The sequence below is a fragment of the Coloeus monedula genome (assembly GCF_965178545.1).
Source record: "Coloeus monedula genome assembly, chromosome: 13".
NCBI classification, from domain to species: Eukaryota; Metazoa; Chordata; class Aves; order Passeriformes; family Corvidae; genus Coloeus; species Coloeus monedula.
This window is the reverse complement of record NC_138793.1, coordinates 1,771,535-1,789,486: the sequence shown is the minus strand read 5'-3', so window position 1 is coordinate 1,789,486 and position 17,952 is coordinate 1,771,535. Positions and strand designations below refer to the sequence as shown.

Below are 17,952 nucleotides of genomic sequence, written 5' to 3'. Positions count from 1 at the left end.
TTCCCTCTCATTTTAAGCATAGGAGTAGGGTTCTGCTCCCTATCTCTTGCAGAAGGTAGAGGGCTTGTGCATTGAAACTTTGTCCAGTTTTCCCCAGCTACAACCCCTCAATCTAAAAAAAAGTTTATTTATGCCCAGAATGTGTTCATTCTGTGACCTTGCACACAGTACTTAAGCTTCTTAGAGGGTGGTTTAGTCATGAACCACAGAAGGATAATGTTTAGCTTACGAGGTTCTTGTAAAAGCTTAGCTATTGCAAAGAGCTTTAAATGCTGCATTACCCGGAGGTGTTCAGTTCCAGGGAGAAACTGAACTGTACCTTCCTTCAGAAATAAATTTGTTTTTACTTACAGGAGTTCTTGGTTGTTTGGGTTGGGGGGGGGGGTTCAGTTTTTGGAGGGAAGAACATGATCTAATTTTTTTACCACGGTGAAGTAAAATATAAAAGGAAGACTTGCATATTCTTTGTTGTTTCTTGAGACCCTGATCAGACAATAAAAACCCCACAAATATTGTATTGTATAAAAACCTATTTAATGCACTTCATTTATTTTGAGATTGAATGATTCTAAAACATGAGCTATCCTTATCCAACAACAACCAATTGTGTTGAAGGAAAAATGGGAGTTGACTGTAATTATTCCAGCAAGAATTCACTTACCTTCTCCTGGGATTAGAGCTGTCCTCACTGAGAGAACAGAGGCTTCACGTTTAGGACAGCGACTGAACTGGCACAGCTGTAAAGGCTGGATTAAAAATGCCACCTAGTGGCGTTCCTCCCCTTTATTGCCACAATGCTTAAAATAATTTTTAAGGCCCATTTAGTCAAAATACAACAGATGAGAGAATTTAACTCTGACAATAATAATTTTTAAAGAGATGAGTGATTGCAATTGACAACCCCTTGCTGGCTCTATGTATGTAGTCATTGAAACTCCTTTCTCAGATAAAAATCGGTCTGACAAAAGAAACTCGATAAACTAGTTACAATTTTTTGTTCCTCATTTCACTGCTGAGCAGGGCTATCCTCTGCTTGCTGAACTTCACACTCTCTTAACTTAAGCTTTTAAATGTTAATAGCTGTAGTTACAGTTCAGCTTAGGGGTTTTCCCCCAACTCTTGCAAGCAGAAAGATTTTTAGGCAGTTTCCATCATACAGTTGCTATGATGTAGCAGATTTATAATGATACATTTCATGATCCACATATAAGTATCAGGGGAAAAGTTTTGCAATGTACATCAGCACCAGATGGTGCTTTTGGCAGGGTTCAAGGGTCAGAAAGATAAAAAAGAGAGCATTTCAGGAGAAAAACAGAGATAAGCCTGAAGAAAATGGGATGTTATCTCACAGCTCAGTGTAGCTGTTTTCCTCTCTGAATTCCTCTGCATGCAGAAGTGACCATTTAGTAACAGCACCGAGCATCAGACCACTGTCTCTACTCTGCCTGGTGGAGAGGGGAGCTCACACTTTTTCTCATTTACCCTGAGGAAAGCACAGCAGATGAGGGAACCTGACTGACTTGCACGGAACTATTCCCAACTTGCACAGCTGTAAGGCAGGGAACTTTCATTCCTCTGATGTTCCATTTATGCTGCTACTTGCACCACATTTGAAATTTAGTAAAATTTCAGCACCTTACTCCAGGTTGTGAACAGCAACATAGTAATGCAAATAATTTCATTTCATATCAACATAGTGGAATATTAAATACAGCAATTTAGGAGCCAGCTCACCCTGTTTGTCTGCTGGAGGAGGAAGAGAGAGGAAAGGAATATAATCATTTTTTTACACATGAGCACTTCTTCCCAAGCCACAAGACTTTCCTGTACTTCAACACTGCCCCAAGAAATGTAAATTTACTCTTACAGTGGCACAGAACCTTAATGAACATTTGTTTCAGTTTAACTTAAACCAATTTGTAAGCAACATCCAATAAAAATGATCCATGTGAAGTTCAGATTGCATTACAGCAGCTGGAAAGACCTTTGCACTGGTGTCATTACATTGACTTAAACTGGGTCTTCAGGTTAACCCCTGCAACTCCAGATGCCACTCAGCCTCTGCTGCAACAGGAGAGGCTAAATGCAGCTGGAGAGTTGGAATGGCACCTTTCCTACAATTGTGCATGGTGTTTACCTCTGTTCATCAATGTTTCTTGCAGCTTGCCTTCTTTTCTAGCATTTGAGGGTTTGGTTTAGATTACTTAGGAAGATCAGACTGGAAACAGCTGTAACCAAACTAGAAAATGCAATTGCTCTAACAGACCTAGAGCCTCCTTCATTTCTTCATTTATTTGTGGGTTTTGTTTGTTTATAATAAGAGATTTCTGCTTCTGTGGTGCCAATTTGCCTTTTGTGAAAATCCAAAATGCCACACACAGCAGACGAAATGTCACTATTCACAGGCAGATACATCCATTCTTAATGGAACTCAGCAGGAGGGTATTTTGTGGGTTGGTGCCGTGTTTCCTCTCCAGAAGCTGGTTATTAGACTGTTTAGCTTATTGTGCAAAAAGCACAAAGCTCAGTCTGTGTTCACTAAGATGGGCCAGAGAGACAATTCATTCAAAGGACCCACCTTCCTTTGCATGTTGGCCATTCACAAGTTTCCAAAGGCTTTGAATCTATGGCTGTTTTCCAATCTGTATCACTAGGCTGAGTCTCTGTTGCAGAAAAACTTCTGAAAACTAGGAAACTACTTTTAGTAGTAGTTTACTACTTTTCTTTAGATTCAAACTTTTTGCTACTGGTCAGCTTTTTGACAAAAGGATTAGCTATTTATCAGAAACATTAGTCCAATTTATGATTTGCTTTCTTAGGGATATCTGGTGGTTCTGATCTTTGTGTGTCCCCAAACAAGAAATGTTTACAAAGCATCAGGAGTCCCAGACTTTTCACGAATATCAACGAGGTCATGGAAAGTAATCCATGCTAGCACCTGCTGTGAAGGCAGTGGGGATGAGGGGCAGCTCTTTGCAGCCTCTGGAAGCAGAAGATGTTTAAATTGCACCAAAGTAGCCACAGCTAGTTGTCCAAACGAACAAGCAAGGGGGAAAAATAACATTCCATGGGAAAGAAGGAAACCCCAAATAGTGCAGTCTGGCCTACATAAGAACACAGAAGTGAGTACAAGAACGTATTTCCAAAGAAAACCAGAGCTGCTGACTGTACAAGTCAGAAGATGAAATTGCTCCCTGAAAAAATCTAAATATAGGATTTGCTACATTTTAACCTATAGCTGCATCTTAATACAATATCTGGAATTAGGCTAATTTTCTAATAAATCCAGGTAAGGATTTTCTTCTGGCACTGGCCTAAACTTTGCTCATCTATAATCAGCAAAGTCAATACCGAATCTGAGTTTTATTTAAAGAAACCCGAGTTCTAATTTTTTCAATGCAAATTAAGAACATAGAGCACTATGGCAACCAAGCAACGTTGCTACAGAAATTTGCCATTTTTATTAGATATTCCTAAAAGCAAAAATACTGCAAGCTTGAGTAATACTATTTCTTTTCTCAGATCACATCAGCGAGTAGCATTTCTATTATTTTTTCCTTTAATTATAAATCACTTTAGTTCATCAGCATAACCAAACAGTCCAAAGTAGAATCTAAATCTCAATTCAACTTAATATCCAGCCCTGTCAACTACCTTCAATATGGTATTCCTTCTTGTTTTTAGAAAACATGGAGTGAAAGGGACATCTTCTCCTGCAGGACTGTTAATTGTTTCACCTTCATTTACATGGTTCCTAAGCCACTTCAGCTTATGCATATGAATTTATGAAATTACTGCATGAACATGTGAGCAATAAGTTACAGCTTTCAGCTGAAGAGAAGCATGTAATCATGGTGGGAGCACAGGAAACTCAGAGCAGTCAGGTTCATTTTCAGGCTGCTGTAGGAGGCTTTATCAGTTTTGTAAATGTTACAAAAGCTGAAAATTGGTAGATCCAAAGGAAGAATCATTGAATCATGGAATATCCTGAGTCGGAAGGGACCTATAGGGGTGATTGAATCCAGCTCCTGTCCCTGCACAGACACCCCAACAATCCCAACCTGGGCATCCCTGGCAGCGCTGCCCAAATGCTTCTGGAGCTCTGGCAGCCTCGGGCTGTGCCCATTCCCTGCGGAGATCCAGAAACTGCTCTTGGTGTATCTGAGCACTGCACAGAGCAGGGAGATGCAGGTAAGGGCTGCTGTGGGTGTCCTCTTTCAGTTCAGCAGATTTGTCAGGCAGATAAAAAAATTATTTCAAACTTAAGGTTTTTTTGTGTGTGCTAAAATACTGTTTGAAAATTTTCCTTAAGATGGCCTATTTTTTTGTTTATTCTTCCATGCAACATGAAGCTACATTTCATTGTTTTAATAAAAACAAGAAACAAGTGAAAGCTCAGAGTCATTGAAGATGATCTGCATCTTTCCACAATGAGATAACCTGGGAACACTCTTATCTCATCTAGGATACTTGCACCACATTATTTAACTAAAAAATCCTTTAGTTCAAGAAGCCAGGCGAATTAAAAAATGCACTGACAATATCAAAGCCCCTTGTGACTTTTGAGCCTCTGTTTTTGAATAAATGATTGTTAGGGGTTTTAAAGCAAGGACTTCTTAGTAACCACTGCGTTAACAGCAGTAACTACTGATTAACCGCCATGCACTTTGGGCCCATTCCTTCCCCTCGTTACCGGGCTTAGAATCGCTCAGTGGAAATTTCAACCAAGACAAGCAGTCATATGAAACCAAAAAACCGGGGAGTCAGCAAAATGAGCCCTTTTGTTCTCCATAATTTATATGGCGAATTAATTACTTAAGAGCTTTGCGATTTTGAGCCTCATCAGCCGGTGCCCTCAGTGCTGCAGAGTGCGGAAGAGTACTGAAACGAAAAGCCGAGGTCCCCCTCTCAAGGGAATAGCATGGGTTTCACTGTTATTAATGAGGAAGAAACCCCTGCTGGTGCTTTTGCTTCCTAACACGTGTCACTAGCTTCCTTTTTGCTCTCGTTATTGCGCTGCCCAGGCCCGCGCGGGGCCGGGCCCGGCGCTCCCTCAGCACCCGAGGGGCGGCGGGCGCGGGGCAGGGCCGACGGTGACGGGGGAGTGAGGGGGGCCAGGGCCCCTCAGCCGGCCCGGCCCAGCCCAGCCCAGCTCAGCTCAGCTCAGCTCAAGCCCAGCCCAGCCCAGCCCAGCCCAGCTCAGCTCAGCTCAGCTCAAGCCCAGCCCAGCCCAGCCCAGCCCAGCTCAGCTCAGCTCAGCTCAAGCCCAGCCCAGCCCAGCCCAGCTCAAGCCCAGCTCAAGCCCAGCCCAGCCCAGCTCAAGCCCAGCCCAGCTCAGCCCAACCCAGCCCAGCCGCAGCCGCCGCGCAGAACATGGCGGAAGGGCCGGGCCACGCCCGCCCCGCCGTGTCCTGACGGGAACCCGCGGCAGCTGGGGCGGGGTACAGAGGGCGGGTTGGGCGGCGGGGCTGTCGGTCAGCGCTGTCCCTCAGCCCGGCCGGGGCAGCGCGGGGCCGGCGGGCGCGAGAGGCGGCTGTTTGGCCGGTGGGTGAGCCCGGGGCGGGGTGCGGGGCGGGCAGACAGCGGCCGCCGCCGGGGCAGCCGTGCCGGGACACAGGGAGCAGAGCCGGGCCTGGCGCGGCGAGTGTGCGGAAGAGGCAGCGGGAGCGGGGAGGTGGGAGTTGTGCGGGGCACGGGCCGCGGCGGCGGTGGGGTCGGGGTTGGTGTGAGGTGGATGTGTGCGGGGTAAGGGGTGAGTGTGCGGGGAACAGGGCGTGTTCTGTGCGGGGCAGGGTGGGTGTCTGTGGGGGGGACGGGGTGTGTGCGGAGGAGGAGGGGTGTGTGCAGGGTGCGGTGTGGGTGTGTGCGGGGCACAGGGGGCGTGCGCGGGACAGGGGTGTGGGGGGCACAGGGTGTTGGGCAGCAGAGGGGGGTCTGTGTGTCGGTGTGTGGGGCTGGGGCAGTGGGGAGGTGGCCGGGTAGAGATCGGATGTGTGTGGGGTGAGGGATGGGTGTGGGCAGTGTCAGGAGAGTGAGTGAGGGGAATGTGGGGTTGTGGGGCTCTCAGGGGGGCTGTAAACCCAAATGTAGCGGGTATCTGTTAATTTCATTGGGAAAAGCGGGTGCTGCTGCGCTCTGCGCTCCGGCAGCTGCGGGCCGTGCCGCGGCCTTGACGGCGCGGGCCGGGCTCAGGCGGGCCTCGCTGGGACACCGCGTTCCCGGGGAGGCAGTGGTGGAGCGGGAGCGAGTTTATGTAACAATTGGCTCTTACATAATGGTCTTTAGCACACCGCTTTAATTAGCACCGCTACCGGGGACGTCCTGGGCAGCAGCGTCTGCACACTGCGGCTGGGGGGGACCCCGAGGATGGGAACGCAGTGAGCAGGGCTGGCTTACAAGTGCTCCAGGACTCGTCAGTGCTTAGGCGAGCTCAGGGCTAACTGGTGTTAGTGACTGCTGCTGGCGGAAAACCACACCGCCTCGCTCTGTCAGCCAGGCGGTGTGAACGGGGGTGGTTTCTTTAAAACGCTGTTTCATTGGGCTTTTTGATAAGTATGTGAAAGTCATCATTGTTTCAATCTGATGTTGCTGACGGGGCAAGAAAACAAAGAAGGACGGGGAATGGACTGAAAAAGGTTGCCAAACCTTGGCTTGTCTTGTGCTGTAGGTGCTTTTTGGGTTTAGCTGTTGCTGGAGTTGGCAGTGTCAGCTGTCTTCCTATTATTTTGGTTGCATTCTTTCTGTAGAACAACAAAAGGCACTGTGTGTTGGGAGATGCAGTGTCCCAGGAGACTGCAGGCACGCCTTGGACAGTGAACTGCCACTGCCTTTTCCATCTGCTCTCCTGACATCAGCAGTAAAATTATGCTGTGTTTTTGCCTGTTCTCACCAGGTCACCAGAATCATAGTGGTGGGGTCTGTTGGAATGCTTGTCTGCTCTTTTTTGCGTTAAGTATGGGTAGCACACTTCAGAAATGTTTTGTGACACATTGCTTTGGGTTCCAAGTGGGATTTCAGCAGTCCTTGGGTTGTAGCAGTAGGCCTTCTCTTTAGAATAGCTCACGGTCACTTTTACTTCCTGCTGATTTCTTGGAAACATTTGCATGCATCTGATCTGGCTGGTTTCTCATTATTTCTTGTGAAGCACCCTGCTAAAAAACCAGTGTTGTAGCAGCACATAGTGTCTTTGGCCTGAGCAAGTGGTGTCACAGACCACCTCAAAGTGTTTGAAAGCTCTCAGAGGACTCTCTTGTTCTCAGTGGTTGCTAGTGGGATCTTTTGGGAGTAATTGTACTTGCAGTGCTGCCATACAGTGAGTTTTTTAAATCCATGGGGCAAAATTCTGTTGTGAGTGAACATCTGGTTGTAGTTAGCAATATCGCACAGCTGGAATACCTTATTGAATGCAGGAGACAATGTGGGGACCTCCCCTATGGCAACTGAAGAGCTTCAGCTGCTGGAGTTCCCTAGGTTTCTGTGCTGTTGGCGGCAGAGATCTTCACTGCTGCTTGTTCTAATTGCCCTCCGAATGAACAAGCCAAATTGTGAACCTGTAAAAGTTGTCAATGTTACTGATTCTACCAGCAGTAGAATCTGCCTTCAGCTGTGTAAAAGATCCTGCCTGCCTGAAGGTTGGTTAAGACCTTGAAAGTAAAAAAAAAAGAACAGCTGAGCTTATAAACTGTAACAGAATTGGAAAGGTAGACTGGCTTGTTCTAGTTGTGAGGATCATGGTAGTTCACATAAATCATTAACTGGCCACATCTTTCAGTCTTTCCCCAGGGTTTAAGTACTTATCTTCTCTTGGGTTTGAAGTTTTGAGTCTATTAATAGAGTTGTACTCTAGCAGGCTTTTTTGAGAGCTGTGCATTAATTGTCACTTAAGTCCCTACTTTTAATCTCGTTGGGTCTGTTTGTTCTGTGCCATGACTTGAAAGATGAGGCTTTTCATTGTACAGTTTCCAATAGCATTTCTTGTAATGTTGCCATTTTTTCTTAGTCTTGCTACAATGAGGGAAAAATACTTGTCTGGAAAGTAAAAATTATCTCTTCTGATGAGTTAAAAGGAGCAGTCATATCCTTGGTTATAATTAAGGGATGGAAATTGTATTGCTTTTGAGATGCCTCAACTATAGCAATCTCTTTGGAAAAAAGTTCTGAATATTTCTGAGAGCTCTAGACATGCTTTTGTATTTCTGCATGGAAAGCTTCTTACGAACTTTCTAATTATTTTCCCTTTCCTGCATTTATATTCCAGGCTGCAAGGACATTCCTTGTTACTGAAGGAAGGTGCTCTATTTTTGGAGTGACTTATGATGTCAAGAACTGTATCATCCTGGATTTTAAGCTCAGCCAGAAGCAGCATTGTTTTACAAGGGAAAGGACGTTGGTACTCCATCTGTATCCCAAATAGAAACAAGATCAAATGGAAGCTTGTTTTCTCCAAAACATGTCCCTACCCTGCTGGGAGCTGCAGCTTAGACAGTACCTTCTCCTTACCCAAAGCATTCCGACACACTTCCACCGAAGAAGAACACTTTTCTTTCCAGTTGTCTCCAGCACAAATCAACGACATGCTCAGAGCAGGTGAATTATCCCACAAAACACTGGATTTGAATGGCAAGAATGCAAATTCCGTGCTGAGGTTTGAAAGCAACCAGCTGGCCTCCAACAGCCCCATGGAGGACCGGCGGAGCGCGGCCACGTGCCTGCAGACGGCGGGGATGATGTTCGGGGTGTTCGACGGCCACGCGGGCGCCGCCTGCGCCCAGGCCGTGAGCGAGAGGCTGCTGCACTACATCGCCGTGTCCCTCATGTCCCGCCAGAGCCTGGAGGAGATCGAGCTGGCCGTGGAGGCCATGAAACCAGTGCGGCCCATCCTGCAGTGGCACAAGCATCCCAACGATGTAGAGTACCAGGAAATCACCTCACAGTACTTTGAAAACCTCCGGGTTTACTGGCAGCACTTGCTGGACCTGGACACTGAGCTGGGGTTTAGTTTAGAAGAAGCCATGATTTGTGCATTCAAAAGGTTAGACTCAGACATATCACTGGAAGTTCAGGCTCCTCAGGAAAGTGAGTTGATGAGAAATATTGCCCTGCAAGTAGCTTTTTCTGGTGCAACAGCCTGTGTAGCTCACATTGACGGTGTTCACCTACACGTGGCAAACACCGGTGATTGCAGAGCGGTTTTAGGGGTTCGTGAAGAAGATGGAACATGGTCTACTCTCCCTCTAACCCGAGACCACAATGCCTATGATGAATTTGAAATTAGAAGATTGAAGAGAGAACATCCTAGATCTGAGGAGAAAACCCTATTTGTGAATGACAGATTACTGGGGATTCTCATGCCGTCCAGAGCTTTTGGAGATGTGCAATTAAAATGGAGTAAAGAATTGCAACACAGCATTCTCGAGAACAGCTGTGGTGTTGAGGCTCTAAACATTTATCAGTATGTTCCTCCAAACTACCATACCCCCCCTTATTTAACTGCAGAACCTGAAGTAACGTATCACAAATTAAGGAGCAAGGATAAATTTCTTGTTATTGCTTCAGATGGGCTATGGGAGATGCTGAGTAATGAGAAGGTTGTAAAACTTGTTGCTGGACACCTTACAGAGCTCAACATGCAGAAACCACCACTGACTTTTAAGAAACCAGTTAATTTGGGTTACATGCACAACCTGTTGCTGCAGAGGAAGAGCAAGGGCCTGGCCTCCCTGGACCAGAACATCGCCACCCATTTGATCCGGCACGCGATCGGCAGCAACGAGTACGGCGAGGTGGACCCGGAGAAGCTGGCTGCCATGCTGGCACTGCCTGAGGACCTGGCCCGCATGTACAGGGACGACATCACAGTCACTGTGGTGTACTTCAACTCAGAAACTATTGAAGATTACTACAGGAACCACAAATAGAGCCTTGCACTGCTGCAGTGCAATACCACTGGGGAACTTTGATACTGAAGCATTCCTCTCATTCTCTGGTAGTTGAGCTGCTACCAGTGTCTGCGAGTTCCTAAATCTTTTTGTTACTTACTGGCTTTGAAAATAACTTTCTAGAAGGTGAAATTGCCCTGGGTTTCCAGGTCTGTATGCACTGAAGAAAAATGTTTTCATAAAACCTCACTGAAATGTAGCTGAACTAAAGACTGTGGACCAGTTCTGATTCCATGAGAACCTCTGGTAAAACTTTCCAAATAAACAAACAAGGCAAATTTCACTGAGGCTGGTACAATTTAATAGAGATGGATAATAGGTGTAGCTGCATGGAGTGTCAGGCTCTGCTTTTGTGGAGAATGAGTGGCATCCTCTTGAAGCACTGTAACTGAATTAAATAAATTAACTACCAAACTTTCTTTGGATGTGTCAGATATTTTAACAAATGGCCCCATATTTATAAAACAGCATGAAAGAAGGCTGTTCAAAGAGCCTTTGTCAGATTGTCAGATGTATTTCCTGATTCTCTTCCTTAAGCAAGGGAAAAATTGTTATTTTCTTGTGCAATTCTTTTTCAGTGTGAACGCATATTCTCTTAACTCTGTGTGGACTTGTGTGACAGCTTAGAGTTCAAACACGAGGGTCTCCACAATTCCCTGTTTAGGATTTAACAGCACCAGACTTAAGCATTTGAGTGTTTTGCTTAAACAATGTACCCTTTATTAGGTATTGTTCTATGAAGTGCTGTGCATCAAATCTACCAACTGTAATTTAAATTGTTTGTCAGATCTAGAAGTTCAAAAATTCACCTAAAGGTAAATATAACAAAAGAGAGCACCTTTCTCTCCAGATTTCACTTAGAAGAAATAACAGTGCTGGTACTTCTCCAAAACATGTTTAATCTTTCATTCTTGCTTTTCCTTATAGGTACAGAGTTATTTTCACTACTGAATGTATGTTTTAGTCTCTGAACATACACGAAAGTGTATTTTACAATAGTTTTCTTTTATACTGAGCTTTCCAGAGTGCCATCCAAGCTTGCAAATTAGCTTTTACATATGGTGTTCTCTGGTGCCTCTTCCTTGTTTACACACAACAGGAACTGTTGCCCACAGGAATATTGGGAATACAGGACTGTTCATTCTTCTTGCTGCTGAGTAAGAACTTGTGTGGGAGCAGCAGAGCAAATAAAAATACTGGGTTTTTAGCAAGTGAAAAAGTAGGGTTTTTTTTTTCTCAAGATCTTAAGTAGATGAGGTCTTGGAGCTTAAACAGGTAGCATTTGTGGATTTGGGGCTCTTTGTGTGCTTTTCCTTACACATAAAATTTCTTAGTGCTTTTTTCCGGCATTTAATAATCTTTTGAAGATGGGATTAGAAGGAGAAGGAAGCTAAAACTGTTCAAAAAATATTCATGCTTTTGACTATTCAGGACTGACTGTAATTCAGTGCTACAATTGCAATCACTGAATGCATCCTTAAAAAAACCTTTGCTCTGAATTTACTGTTAATTTTTTTTTCATGTAGTACATATTGAAATACATCCAGCAGTTCAGCCTGGAGGCATGTTCAATGAGTGGGTCTGTTCCCCTTGATATCACCAAACCAGCATTTACCTCAGGAAACCTGCCCCTGAGCTCTGGGTGATAAGGGCTGCAGGCAGACTTTGGGTTTGTGCCAGATGCTACAGAGGTTGTAGAAATTCTTGTTGCTGCAGTCCAGCTTGCTTTAAAATGTATCCTGCTCTCATCCTCGAGGCTGGTGCTGCGGAGACCGAGGTTTCCTGTGCCAGGAAAGGCAAACAGGGGAGGTCAGGCCTGTGTTAACCTCGGGAGGGGTCTGCTCTGCCTGCAAGGCAGCGGGTGAGGAGGGGAGAGCTCCTCAGCAGCATCCCTGGACCCTTCTGGCTTCTGTTTGCTCTTACAAATCCTCTTGTGTGATCAGTTACAAGCTTCACTGCTTGAAGTTTAGCCCTAAGGTAGTGAAAGAAAGCATTTCTTTGACTACCTCTTAATAGATTACTTAGCAATGTAGCCAGAGGCACAAAGGTGCTAAACCATTCTCAGAGGGGTGTGAAGTGGGACTTGTTTTATGAAGATAGTCTAGAAAACATCTCATGTAGAGCCAACCTGCCGCTGCAAGAGTAGTGTAGCAAACCAGCAAGTGTCTAGTCATAAAACAAATACAAATTTCTGTTCCTTCCACTGTCCAGTGGTGAAATCCAGCTCATCTTTTGAAAGAGTCACTATGGCACTTCTTCATCAAGTGTAACTCTTGGTGATACTGTGTGTAGGTTGTACCTGCACCGGCAAATCGGTAATGATTGTTTTGGGGAACGTGTCTGAAAATTAGAAAGATATTTCCCATTTCATGGTAGGTTTGCTCAGTTGTACCATGCAGCACTGTAATCATCCTGTGGTGAAAAAGGATAACGTTAAACTGGTTAAAAGTTTGGTTTGGTTTGGTTTGGTTGGTTGGTTTCTTAAATACAAATCGTGGATTCGACTGCATATTCCCTGGGATTTGTTGCTGTCAGTGAAGGCAACCCATCTATACTTAGAATCATTCAGGTTGGAAAAGATCTGTAAGATTGAATCCAGCCATTAATGTGGCACTGCCAAGGCCACTGCTAAACCATGTCTCTAAGCACCACATCCACGTGTCTTTTAAATATCTCCAGGGGTGGTGACTCCACCACTGCCCTGGGCAAGCACACAGGGAAAGACAGGAACCTGCCAGAAATTCCTGCCCCTCCACAAAATGTGTGTGAACTAGAACTAAGCAGGGTGTGAAAACCCCAGGGTGAAAAGTCCGCACATGTGGAAGGGTGTGAGAACTCTGGAAACCCAAAGTGCATTCTCTGAGATGCCAAGCACTTGTCAAAGACCTTACCTTCAGGTAAGCAAGGTGTTATTCTGCATTGTTAGCAGGACACTAAGTTTTGCATTCTTAGGTTGTATCCTGGGACTGGGAGATGACAGAGCTATGGATTCTTACCACAGAACCCCTGGCTGTCCGCTCTCTGTCACTGTAGCTGTCACACAGGTGACAGGAGCAGCTGGCTGGAGGTGACACACCGCAGTCAGCTGCTGTGGCACCCGGGCCATCCATCCCATCAAACAGCTGAGCAGCTGGAGCCACATGAGCACTGAGGTTCATTTGTATTTCCATGCTCGCATAAGAACAAGATGACACCGCCTTTCCCCCTCCTTTCCTGATCTCTGACAGCTGGTAGCCAGGTGCCCCGAAAGAGCTGTACCTGATCAAAGCAATGGAGTGTCCTCTCAACAAGCATGAGGGATCTTCAGCTCTGAAGAGCTGCTGGAACTTTCATGCTCCATCATGCTGAGATGTTGCACTTTTCTTACAATTCCTTTCAGTCTCAATTCTCTGTAGTATTAGATGTGCATGTTTACCCAGGAAAAAAGTCACATTTTAAGGTCACTGCAGAAATTAACGGGCGTACTGAACTGTGACAGTGTGCACACAGTGAAACGTTTCTTGATGAATTCACCCACTACAACCACGGTAAGTTGCATGAATTCAACAATTTACTGCACCCTGAAATTGCCTGAATTGACAGCAATTCAATCATGTCTTCTATCCAATGTATTTTAAAGAAGTTCCAGATTTCAGTCACTCTAAATTCTCAGTAATGTGTACACCATAACTTGTGGTGAGAAGAACAGGGATTGTACCATTTGAACTGGATCGTAGGTATTCTCTTGTCTTAATTGCTTCATCAATTAGTGCAATCAGAGCTAGCTGGCACTAATAAAAATAGGATTTGGGGACATGGAGCATCAACAATGTTTAAGTAAGCAAACTAACTGCATTAACCTATTCCTGCAAGCTCGATGATGTGAAGAATGTTTAGATGCAACTCCTGCAGTATTGAAAATCTGTTGGAACAAACAACTTTGCAGGCAATCTGTCTGGTCTAGGTTAGATAGTTCTGCTTCCCTTTTGTGTTTTTCACTTCCATGGCAGCAAGAGAAGTAATAGTCAACAGCATTCACACAACTTCTGTGTCTTAAAATGTGGTATTTTGGACATTGTGACCCTGAAGTGAAACATCTGAGGTTAAGCATGGATGTAAATAGTAGAAAAATATTATTTTCTTCCCCAAAACTTACATCTTGAACTCAAATACAGCTTCGTCACTTTTTTTTTTCTCCAGAACTTCTAAATTGTGATGCTTATTTAAAGTATTCAGACCTCCATAACATAGCTGGAGTTTGGAGAGGGTCTTTTTTTTTGTAAAAAAGGGTAACTTTGTTTGTAATTGGTGAGGGGAGATCACTGTTTTTCTAAGTAAAAATATTCCTTTCACACTTAAAACTAATCTTTATTAAATGGATGGAAGGCAATGTTTTGGTTGCTGCACTGGAATGTAGCCCCTAGGGAAATACACCAGATTCCAGGTCAGAGAGCACAAATGTTCAACCTGGGATAGAGGTAAACAGCTTGAGTAGGTGCGAGTTCGCTGCAGTGTTTGCAGCTCTGGGGCTTTTCCACAATGAAAACAACTCTTAAGAAGTGAAAGTAAAGACATCTCGACACTATTGAGGCTCCACTAAATTAACCAGGCAGCACAGGGGACATGAGTTCACTGGCCCAATACCCAAACTGGGCTTTAGTTAATTTGACACTTACAGAAAGTTATTTTAACTTCGGTATGTATGAGCTTATCAACAGATAAAACATCATTGTAACATTTAAAATGTTGTAATTGTCTTAAAATAATGCAAAACCCCCTACAACACCTATAGAAACAATAAATCCTTAAATTGCAATAGACCAGTAGCAAGGCAACTGTTCATGTATTCAATCTTCGAAGCTTAACTTTATTCCCATTAATTTCAAGTATTTGTCTATTCTAGGAGAGGTAAAGAGAAAACTATTTGGGACTGATTTTTTTTTTTTCTTCCAAAAGAAGATACTTGTCTAGACTCTGAGGAAGAGTTTTTTTGGTGTTGTTTAAGTTGACCAGAGGTTCTCTGTTCAGAGCTGTAGTTGTACTGAGAACTGGAGGCAGAGCTGTGCACACTTTGGGGTTTTGTCAGATATCAATTGGTCACACAGCTGGTGTGTGCTCTGTACTGCCACAGGCTGAATACTTCAATAGAAAGTAGAGAGGGAAGAATCCCAGGTGTGTGTTTTTCTCGGGGTTACAATGAATAAAAATGCCATGACATGAAAAAAAAGTTTTCCCTTTGCGGGAGCTCTGGGGTGGTTCGGACGGTCGGGACGGATGGAGACGAGAGATCTCTGCAGTCAGATCTTGGAACATGCGGTTTATTGCAAAGGGCGTGGGTACAGGGGCACTGCTTAGAGCTGCAGCTGGCAGCTCTGAGCAGGCCCAAGAGAGCAAGAGAGTAAGCGGGTAAGCAAAGAGAGAGAGGGAGGAATAAGAGAGTGTAAGAGTGGAATGAGAGTGTGTGTGTGAGAGTGACTGAAGTCCTGGTTACAATACAATAAATCATCTTCTGTACTGAATATTCTAATTGTCACTAACCAATCTAATACAAGATACAAATCCTATAGCATTTACATACAGCCTATAAGAGTTCTTATATTACCATAGAGTGTTACATCTTAACTTCTAAAAACTACTCTTTGGACCTCTTCTGCTGAGCTAGTAGGGTCTGCTTTGACCCTTGGACCTGCCTGCAAGCAGAGGGTATTGTTCAATCAAGAGGGGATTACCTTCAGTCGGCCATACCATTGTTTTCCAGTTGTTCAGTAACTAAGACTTGGTATCTCAAAGGTGGCTTTCATTTTGATGTCGCTTATAGTTTTCATATTCTCAAAATCTTTTGTCAGGCAATCATATTTATAAGGCTTTCCTGTTTCATCTTCCCCAACACCCTTCTTTGTATCTATGGTGGGGATGTTGACCTTCAAATTGTTCCTGTCCAGCAGAACTCTTTACATTTTACCAGATCCTTGTACTCATCCTGAAGAGCTGGCTCACACTGCTCCCCTTTGATCTCTGCACTTGTCGGTCAGGTGAGACTCATTTCTGTGCTGGTGCCTCAGGGACATCACAGCCCCACATGGCACACAGGGCACTTCTGCTGGAGCTTGGCATTTGGAGCCCGGGTGGCAGGGGCTGGGGATGCTCTGACTGGAGCTCTTTAACATCCTCAAGGAAAAAGGTGATTGGGAGCCAGCAGTTGTGGCAGGGAAGAATAATTATGGTTTTTATTTGGGTTAAGGGAACTTATCTGGGCGCTTTTCTTAAAGTGAAAAACTATGGCTTGGTGAAGCTTTTTTGAACTAAACAGTGCAGAAGGGGAAACTGGGGTCAGCAAGCAATGTTTAAAATGATATGGGCAGCAGATGAGTGGGTCATAAAGCATACTTCCCACTCCTCCCTGCCGAAATTTTGGAGCCAATCCTATAGGATTGTTCTAGGGTGCGTAGGTTAGTTCAGACTCTGGCTTTGTACTTCTCTCAAACCCACGCAGAGGTGCTCCCTGTGGAAGAAGTTCTTCCCACCTGTAGGCGACTGCAGTGCTTCAGGAGCCAGCATCCTGCTGCCAGTGCAGGGGGTTCTGAGCTCCCAGGGCGCAGCATCGGGCACGCTCCTTTCTCTGTGTGTTCTGCTGCTTTGTTTTGTCCCTTTTGAAATGCACTTGGCTGCTTTGAGGTGGCTCTTACAGCACAACTTCACGCTGCACAGTTCCGCGGTGTTTTTCTTAAGAAGCAGAATTCCCATTTCAGTGCATTGCTGGATAATCCTTGACTCGGTTCCTGCAGAGCCGGGGTTGCCCAGACGGTGTCACCTGAGTTTTGCAAAAGGGTTTCTGTGCTCTGACCAGTCTCTCCTCGCTCTCACGTGTTCATGACATAAATTTCAGGTGCTCTTGAAAATGGAGAAAAAAATCCCACCAATCGTCTACACACATCTTAAAAATCCGATGTGATTTATTAGTACTTCCCACCTGTGAATGGGGTAATCTGAGCAAGAGTTTAACTTCAATTCTTTTTCTAGACCAAGTTTGAATGGTGCAGGTACCCTAAAGGGTCAGGCTTTGTGGAACAGTCTCCTTGCCCTGGCACTGTGAGGCACAAGAACAGTGCAGGTGAAGCCAGGACTGCCTGAGCTTCCTGGAGAGTCTTCGCTTGCACAAGAGGAAAAGATGCTTCCAAAGCCGAGGAAATCTCGCTCAGCCATAACCGCGGTGCCTGGCTCCTGCTGAGATCCGGCCGCAGCGCCGCGGCTGCCCCGGGGCCATGCTGTGGCCTCGGTTAAAACATTTCCATCTGGACAAACTTCTAGTCTGGGAATTGCGTTGGGATGCTCCCGGGGAACTTGCTGCTGGGAGGAATGGGGATACACTGTTAGTCTGGGTGTTCACGGAGTTGTCTTGCTCCAACCCCGTTGTCAGCTGGCATTCTTGAGTAAGATGAGGGTTTCTCCACCTTTATCCTTTCATGTTCAGTTCTTTTTTTCTTGACATAGTTGCCTGCATTGGATGCAACTTATGAAAACTTGCATTTTCTGTGTATTCTTGCTGTCACATTTCCCACATGCCTCTCCCCCTCCCGTTCCTGTTACTCCACGGTATTATATTTTCTGGTTATTGATCTGAGCAACTACATCAAGAAAAAGGGGCAACATTGTAATTTTAAAGCAATATGAGAAGGGAGACGTGACTTTCTTCCACACAGGAGGGTGAGGGAATTCCAGAGTGTGACCGGACGTGCTTTCAGCCAGGTGCACATGTGAATAATCCACAATTGCGTGGAAAAGCTTCTCCCACTGTTTACTGCTGTCACAGCAATGCAGTATTAGCACAGCAAATAACACCTGTCTGAAGTGCTGGGGGACAGAGCAACCACTTTGTCCTCTTTGTTATTTGATAAAAGTAATGCATCCTCATCTTAGACCAACTTTACCTTTTGTGTAATCCCAAACTTCAGCCTGGGATTTGTTTGAGTCTGTTTCTAACCACTTACCATGAAAAGAAAATAATCAGACAATAAGTGGCAACTCATCTGAAAGA

At 45.0% G+C, this 17,952-nt stretch overlaps 1 protein-coding gene across 3 annotated transcripts; it reads left to right on the top strand.

The window, feature by feature from the left end:
• Positions 1 to 5,460: 5,460 nt before the first annotated feature.
• On the top strand, positions 5,461 to 10,331 carry PDP2 (pyruvate dehydrogenase phosphatase catalytic subunit 2). Of its 3 annotated transcripts, none has more exons than XM_082289790.1 (2): positions 5,461 to 5,544; positions 8,258 to 10,331. In XM_082289790.1, exon 2 carries the CDS (start codon positions 8,313 to 8,315, stop codon positions 9,915 to 9,917), a length of 1,605 nt encoding a protein of 534 aa, XP_082145916.1. In that variant the 5' UTR covers positions 5,461 to 5,544; positions 8,258 to 8,312; the 3' UTR covers positions 9,918 to 10,331. The 3 variants fall into 3 exon arrangements, with proteins under 3 accessions (XP_082145916.1, XP_082145917.1, XP_082145918.1); XM_082289791.1 differs by having other exon boundaries at positions 5,542 to 5,674; XM_082289792.1 differs by lacking the exon at positions 5,461 to 5,544 and adding an exon at positions 6,114 to 7,631.
• Positions 10,332 to 17,952: the final 7,621 nt, after the last annotated feature.